At 39.0% G+C, this 9031-nt stretch overlaps 1 protein-coding gene across 1 annotated transcript; it reads right to left on the reverse strand.

Annotated features, from left to right (window-relative positions):
- Positions 1-1077: 1077 nt before the first annotated feature.
- On the reverse strand, positions 1078-6175 carry LOC116599789 (putative olfactory receptor 52P1). The gene is given in 4 exon segments (XM_032359764.1): positions 1078-1571; positions 1574-2079; positions 5258-5397; positions 6026-6175. Coding segments are annotated over 4 exon segments (1290 nt in total).
- Between the last annotated feature and the right edge of the window lie 2856 nt (positions 6176-9031).

The raw sequence follows: 9031 nt of genomic DNA on the forward strand, positions 1-9031 counted from the left end.
TATGGCTTATATATACATACTTTAGGTAATGAATCCTAGAATTAAAGTTTGTTTAAAGACATATTAGTTAATAAAAATAAAACTTCTGGTTATCATCAATTGGTAAATGTATTTTTGGGAATCAAAGTGACCAGACTGAGAAAGACAAATACCATATGATTTCACTCACATGTAAATCTAAAAAACAAAACAAATGAATGAACAAAAGACAGAATCAGACCTATAAATAGAGAATAAATCAGTGGTTGCCAGTGGAAAGGAGGATGAGACAATGGGCAAAAGGGGTGAAGGAGAGTGGGAGATACAGGTTTCCAGGTGTGGAATGAATGCAGCATGGGAATAAAAGCTTCTGCCCAAGAAATATGGTCAATGATGATGTAATAGCATTGTATGGTGACAGATGGTATCTGTGCAGCAGATGCTACACTTGAGAGCAAAACATAATGTAGAGGGATGTTGGATATTTATGTCGCTCACCTGAAACTAATGTAACATAGTGTGTTGACTATACTGAAAGAAAGAGACTAATTCCCACCACCCTGACCAAATTAACTGAGAGTTTTATATTTTGATAATACTTGTTTGGTTATTTCACATTTGGAGATGTGATGTAAATAACTTTGAAATAATTCCATATTAAAATATATCAGGATGCCTGGGTAGCACAGTCAATTAAGTGTCCCTCTCTTGGTTGTAGCTCAGGTCATGATCTCAGGGTCATGAGATCAGGGTCCCTCTCAGGCTCCACATTCACACAAAGTCTGCTTGAGATTCTCTTCCCCCCCCTCTGCCCTTCCGGTTTGTAGGCACTCTCTCAAAAATAAATAAATAAATATTTTAAAAAATAAGATAAAATACATAGAAAATAATAAAATTGTTGAAAATATTAAATGTTTTCCATATGACATATTATGATTTGATTTGAGTTTATTTCAGTCAACTGAAAACAGAAGTTTATATAATCCAATTTTTTATGTAACTGGACAGCATCAACTCTTCCTGCTGCAAGGCATAAGGAGAACCCAGAAAGAACAGATGGAGACTACTTTCTGTTACTCATCAGGGTAGCCATAACTTTCAATAATCATGTTTTACTAATTTGGGCTGAAATTTACGTATTTTAGTTTTCAGAAATCTTCTTGTTTGGAAGAAGAGATTAACTACTCGGTCACGAATTTGCTTGGTCTTGACACCATACACCAGAGGATTGACTGTGGGAGGCACCAAAAGATACAAACTTGCAAAAATTATATGAATGCTTGGAGGTACCTTCTTGCCAATGCAGTGAGTTAGGAAACTAAACAGCACAGGTGTGTAGGACACAAGTATAGTGCAGACATGTGCAGCACAGGTGCCCAGTGCCTTCGAGCGGGCATTCTGGGAAGACAGCCGGAAGACTGTCTGGAGGATTTTGATATAGGATGTGGCTATGAGCCCTAGGTCCAACACCATCACTGAAAGGGCCACAGAGATTCCATATGCTCTGTTAATGAGGGTGTTGGCACTGGCCAACTTCACCACAGCCATGTGCTCACAGTAGGCATGGTTAATGACATATTTAGTGTAATATGTAGCCTTTTAATAAGAAGAGGACAGGGCAAAACCATAAAGGCAGCTCGGGTCATACCAGCAAGACCCATTTTAATGACCATTGGTGGTGTCAGGATGGTTGTATAACGCAGTGGGATACAAATAGCTACATAGCGGTCAATCGCCATGGCAACCAAGAGGGCTGACTCCATTATGCAGAATGTGTGGATAAAATACATTTGTGCTAGGCAGATACTAAAATCAAACCTGTGAGCATCCAACCAGAAGATACCAAGCATCTTGGGGGTTGTGGAAGAGGCAAGAGCCATGTCATTCACTGCCAGCATGCAAAGGAAGAAATACATAGGCTGGTGGAGGCTTGGTTCTAGTTTGATGGTGATGATGATTACGCTGTTCCCCAGCAGGGCCAGGGCAAACAGGAGGAAGACAGGGATGCCAATCCAGCGATGAAAAGCTTGCAAACCAGGAATACCAACCAGGAAAAAAGATGAGATGTAGTGATGTGTAGCATTGTCTGCTATGTTAAAACTGGAAAGTTTGCAAACTTAGATGCAAAGTAGACAGACTAGTTCCCTATGGGCAAAAATCAGGTTGACAGAAACATTGATTCACTATATGGAGACTCCAGGCATACTAAGATAGCCTATCTAAAGGGCTGACTCTTCCCTGAAACTTCTGGAAGCTGCTGGGTCAATCACTTCACTATTATGAACCTCAGGATCTTCATTTGAAAATAAGAAGTTTGAATCAAGTTCTTTTTAAATTTTCCCTTCTCTGTTCAATCTTATTCTTGTCTATACTTTCATTTTTATTATCTACCAAGTATACAGGTCATGATAAAATTTCTGCTTCTTTTTGCCTAGGAGTTTTCTGAATTGTGTGACATCAACTTTGCTTTAAGAAAGGCAAAGGCCACTCCTTTCAGGGAATTCTCGATCAAGTATGGAAATACATGTAGGCATACACAAACACACAGGTGCATGCATGCATATATATAATAATTCGTAGGTTATGTAAAAGGCAATTATAATCTTAACAACATGGTAGTCTACAAATAGTCAGGAACGCAGAATAAGAGAATAAGAAATCCAAGCAGCTTAAATATAGCCAAAATTCTTGTGAACATTAAAAATAATAAACACATTGAAAATGCTTTCTTATTTCAGAAAAGATCTTAAAGATAATCAGAAGGATAGGTTGTTAGAAGCATGTATCAAAAGTGAGGAATATCAACTGAAAACAGTAGAAAAACATGAATCTGCCATAGAGTTTTAAATTAACATTCTTCAGAAAACAAGGTTTTTTTTTTTTTTTTCCAATGGCTATATCTCCACAACTTTTTATTTAATTCAAAAGCAAGTACCTATATGAGTACATTTTTCAGTCCATCCAATTTTAATAAGTGTATACTATGTTTCAAGTAATAAGGAAAAACTGTCTTTTGGGGGGGGCGCCATCCAAGGAAAGTTAACTTTATTCAACATCTCATCAAGTTACCATACACCACTTTTTTAAAGATTTTATTTATTTATTTGAGAGAGAATGAGAGAGAAAGCACAAGAAGGGGAGGTCAGAGAGAGGAGCAGACTCCCTTCTGCGCAGGGAGCCCGATGCAGGACTCAATCCCAGGACTCCAGGATCATGACCTGAGCTGAAGGCAGTTCATTAACAAACTGAGTCACCCACACATCCACCATACACAATTTTTAAAAAGATTTACATGAAAGTTAATTTAACTTTTTTTTTTTAAGATTTTATTTATTTATTTGACAGAGAGAAATCACAAGTAGATGGAGAGGTAGGCAGAGAGAGAGAGGGAAGCAGGATCCCCGCCGAGCAGAGAGCCCGATGCGGGACTCGATCCCAGAACCCTGAGATCATGACCTGAGCCGAAGGCAGCAGCTCAACCCACTGAGCCACCCAGGCGCCCCTAATTTAACATTTTAAATGATAGGGGAAAGTTTTAAAGAAGTTTCTTGCCCTCAGATTTTCTTTCTTTTTTTTTTTTTTTTTTTTTTTGGAAAATTTTATTTCTTCATCCTTTCAGATAATTGAAACAATGTTATCAACACACATTTTCCGCTAATGGGAATAATGCAAGTTCATTTGGTATTCTGCCTCCTCTGACTCCTGGCCTTGATCCTAGCTTTGCAACCACCATTGCCTAATGGTAAGGAAGAGCAAAACAACTTCCATCCAGTCCCCCAGGTCTGAGTGCCACAAGCATCTTCTCATGATCTTTCACTGATCTGGTCCTTTTGGTCTAGTAGTGGCCCTCAAACCTTCTTCTGAGGATCAAATTTCCTCCTAATATCATAATTCTGGAATGCACACTCCAGTCTTCATAACATGCCTTTTTAAAATTTGTAATTGTCCCCAATATCTGCTCCTAAACTCAACTGATATGAAAGTTCAATAAATATTAATAAATATTCCTACTGACAATTCCTCTTTGTTTGAATGTCCATATAATATCTGTGAGGGAAGAACTTTCTGCTTGTAATATGCATATTGTCCTTTTAAGCATATGCTACTCTGGACCTATGTGAATAAATATCTGAGATATTTCCTTATAAGAAAGTGAGAATTCAAATTTGAGTTAATCATTATAAATATTTCAGGAGAATTCAGAATTTAAACATTATCCCAAATACAAAGGGCCAGAGTTAGGTTAGGGATTGCCACATTGGATGTGAGCCCCATAACCTTAGGTAGAATGGTATATAGATATAGATATAGATCATACTTGATGAAAGATATAAAACAAGCAGCAATTTTAGCAAACCCCAAAGTGGGGAAAATATGAAGAAAGCCACACTTAGGCATATCATAATCAAAGTACTGAAAATCAATGATAAATGTGATTGGAACATTCATTTTAAGGAACAGCAATAAAAATGATGGCTATTTTCTCATCAGAATCAATAAACTTCAGAAGATAACAAAACCATATATTTGAAGAAAAAAATTGACAATCTGAGATTCTACATGCAGAGAAAATATCTTTCAAAAACGGGAGCATAAGAACTTGGGGCAAGAAACTTCTAGTATTGAACATGTAAACTATAAAAGATTTTTAAGTTTAATATAAAGAGTACTTGATACCTTTACAGGTTTTTTCCATGTTCCATGATTTTTTCTCATTTTGGGATAACCAAAAATTCAAGAGGATGTTGTCAGAGAACTAGGTATGCGGCAAGTAAATAATACACCTAGAAACATAAACATGATTTCTAGGTAGAAAAAAATTACATAGAACAAAATGTAAGTGTAAGGGCCTGGTTGGCCAGAGGGAGCCATTTCATTGTGAGCTTGGGTTGACCCTGCCCCTCCTTTAGGAACTTGTCTGCAGGCCCCTGATATGGGGGCAGGCCAGCTGAATGGAGACATCCAGTCAGTGGGGTGCGCATATATTTGCTATGGTGAATTGAAATTCAATTGGCCACCCGTATTGCTGACCGAGCCTGACTGTGCAGTTCTCCCTGTGTGTTGCAATCTCATCGGCCACCTGTATGTGAGCCGGGCTCAACCACCTCTATAAAGGTTAGTCTATGAGGCAGGGGAGGAGTAGTGATAGTGTCGGGGACGTGGGGAGCATCAGGGTCATCAGGAGCAGAGCAGCATTGTGGGAGCGTCCAGAGCTGCATCTTCAGGAGTGTGGGGATGTGGGGAGCATCGTGGTCATGGGGAGCGTCATGGGCCTCACTGTGGAGCGGCCTTGCCAGGGAGCATCACGGCTGGGAGCGTTGACGTTGGGCAGTGGCCTTGCGGGGTAGCAGCACAGACGGGAGCGTCGTTGTAGGGTAAGGGGAGTCGTCCGGGTCGGTGTCCTGGTCGTGGTCGCCTCTTTGTAAGAGACGGCCCCGACTGGTCGGTTTGATTTTTGATGCTTGGCGTGAAATAAAGCTTTGCTTGACTTTCGCTTTGTGTCAGTCTCATTCCTTTGATCACGGACCCAAACCAGTAAGCTTAATTGCTTTGTGATACATAATACTAACAAAAGTAGGTCTATAGACATCAGTAAATGTACTTTATAAGATATTACTAAAAGGCGCCTGGGTGGTTCAATCAGTTAAATGTCTGCCTTTGGCTTGGGTTATGATCCCAGGGTCCTGAGATTGAGCCTCAAGTAGGGTTCCTTGCTCACCAGGGAGACTGCTTCTTCCTTTTCCTCTGCCCCTGCTCCCCGCCCCCCCCTGCTCTGCACTCTCTGTCTCTCTCTCTCTGTCAAGTAAGTACATAAAATCTTTAAAAAAAAAAAAAAAAGAGGAAATACTAAGAGAAAGATTTTAAGTAGCGTCAGTTTATAGAGAGACCAGGCTCTCTTAAGGGCATTAGAATGTGTAACAAAAGGAGCTATAAGTGAAACAACGCAAAGAGCAGAGCAGCCTATTTTGAATGAAGTCAATTAGGTCATTCATTACCTTATATTTAGCAGACAGATTGCCCTGGAAGTCAAAAAGCCTGCTCACACCCTCTGGCTTCCTGTTAGTTCTGTTTTTCCATCTGTTTCTGAAACATACAGATACAATGTTCCTTCTGCCACCTGGACTTTAGCAATTTTACCTGCATCTGGGTTAGTTAGCAGAATCCCTTGCTGGCAATCTGCCACTCGAGAGAGCATTGTTCAAGGAGAGAATGCAATGTTTTCTATGTGATCTGTTTTATTAAATATAACATGCTTATACCACGTCTTAAATAATATCACTTCAAGATATCCCACGCAATATTCACTATTTGCCTCAAAACTCCCCTACCATCTGCCTGTATCTCATTTGCCGGCAATAGCAGTCAGTCACACAGACATTTAAACTAAAAATCTCAGAGTTATCCTTGACCCTTATGTTCTATGTTGGCAAATGGGGAAGGTGGTGGTTCTGGACTCCCTAAATATCCCATCATCAACAAAGACATTCCTCCTCCAGTTTAATCAAAGATTACATTCTCTTAATTTTCATCAATACTGTGCTTCCTTTCAAAAAGCAGTACAGTGTAGAAGTATAACATTATGTCCAGAGGACAGCTATGTGCTGAATTCTAAATGGGTACACAGGGAATTATTTTAAGACATGGAAAACAGCATTTTATGACTATGTTTTTGAGTGACAGACATAAGTCCAAACCATCCTTATTTCTTTTCATAAAGGAATGTGGTAATACATAATATGTTATTCTATATTTGGCTTTCTATTTTTCCAGAAGCTATTATTACTCCAAATTTTTCTACCATTCAAGGAAGAAGTCAAGTATATTAAAATAGTAGAGAGCAACAATATATGTGTGCCAAATATATATATTTTCAGCCCCTTAAACTTTCTGGGATTGGGCGGAGGGCTTGAGGAAAAGACTGCGGTGTATTTTGAAAGATAAAGCCAACTTATTTTTCCCAAAAAGAAAAAAAGACATAGAAAAGACAGAAAACTTAACTCATATCTGCAGCTGCAGCTTCATCCCATAAAATTTACCCCATTTTCCATCTTAAAAAAAAAAAAAAAAAAAAAAAGACGGGCAAAGAAGCAAGGAAAAAGGAAAAGCGCTTTCTTACATAGATGCTTCTCTTAAATTGTCATAATCTGGAGTTCAGGAGTCTCTCCCCTTGGGCTGGTAATTTTCATTTCACTGCATTTCATACCTCCCACTTCAAACACTCTTCATCCGCAGCTTTGACATCTACAAATAACTAGTAGATCTCACACATATTCATTGAAAACTTTGCCATATGGCTTGTACTTTACATTTCTACCTGCATTGCTATTATATTAATAGATTACTTTGAAATATGTATATTTAGATCCTTTCTAACCCACTGGCCTCTAAAGATGAATTCACTACATTATACATCACCCCGCACACATCTATCATCATCTATAACTGTTGCTTCTTTGAAAACCTAAATTCCAAAAAATTGCATCACGGGAATAGCATTTCACATTCTTTTCCCATACTCTAACACCTAGCATTATTAATCCCTTCTCTCTAGATGAACAGATTTTGTGGAACATCACTTCAAACTTTTACTAATTAGCATACCTAAGTATCTTATTCCATCTGTTTTTGTAGGGACCAAGGATAGGCTGCCCCATTTTAACATGAGGGTTACTCTGAGCTGAAGGCTATCAAGACCCTACTGGCTTGGGGCGCCTGGGTGGCTCAGTGTGTTAAAGCCTCTGCCTTCAGCTCAGGTCATGATCCCAGGGTCTTGGGATCAAGCTCTGCATCGGGCTTTCTGCTCAGCAGGGAGCCTGCTTCCCTCTCTCTCTCTGCCTGCTTGTGATCTCTGTCTGTCAAATGAATAAATAAAATATTTTTAAAAAAAGAAAAAAGAACCCTACTGGCTCAAGAGAAACTTTTGTCCCTCCCTTAAGTACATTGAATAATCCAAATTGGGAGTCTTTCCCAGAATAATTAGCAGAGATAATCTCAGTGACCCATCTATACGGTTGGGCAAACATCTGCTCTTCTTTCCACCCTCCGAACTGCATTTTTTCCCTCTGCAGTCCACCTTCTCTTTTAGTTCAGGATGCCATATAGACCTCATTTTACCTCACTAGATCTGGAACTCCCAAGTCTGTGTGGATTCTCTATATGCACACTATAACATTTTTTTTTTCTTGTTATTCTGTCTCAGGTCAATTTTATACTTGGTCCAGCTAGAAGGACTTTTGAAAGGAGACAGGAAACCTTCCTCTAGGACACTTTCTTTTTCTTCTATTTTTCAGCTCTTCCACATTATTTCCTATGTGTTGAGCACTCCTGGGGGAAATCATAGCTGCAGGGATTAGCCTTACTTCAACCCTTTCTGTTTTTCAAACTCCAAGATTCTGGTAATAAAAATATATTTCATTTTATTGTGCAGTTTTTAACCTCTACGAATATTTCTTTCCTTCTCTAGTACCAAGTCACATTACTCAAATATCATGTCTCTTATAAACATGCATTGTCATTTCTCTACCTAGAGATAGTCTTTTCTAACTTGACTGCCATCTGATTGATCTATAATAATACCTCATATAATAACATGAATTGTTTTTTTCTGCAAATCTTCAGATGATGGTTTTCCATTGCAGTGTCCAGATAAAGTTACTTATTCAGGAATCCTTAAAATGTATGACACAGTGACTCTGGGGACATTGTGGCCTCTGTGGACCAAGATGGTAGCCATGCCTGCCTTGTAATGTAATATTATGATGTTCAAGGGTCTCATCAGGTTTAGGAAAGCCCAGAAGTCCTTTGATTATGTCCACAGGAGATATGGAGATGGAAGGTAAAAAGAAAGGCCAGAATTACGCAGAAACATAACACTGGGGCATCCATAGAACACCGTCACTCCCCAGAGTTTGTGGATAAAGCTCATCTGTTTCTATTTGGGGAAATACTGTTTTTAGAGACGGACCTATAGTACTCAATGTCACTGGACTGTTAATCTTCCCACAGGGAATGTTGTAAGAAGATAAATGAGAAAGAGTTTAGTGTAGACAGT

This window comes from Mustela erminea, chromosome 9, assembly GCF_009829155.1.
Source record: "Mustela erminea isolate mMusErm1 chromosome 9, mMusErm1.Pri, whole genome shotgun sequence".
Lineage (NCBI taxonomy): Eukaryota > Metazoa > Chordata > Mammalia > Carnivora > Mustelidae > Mustela > Mustela erminea.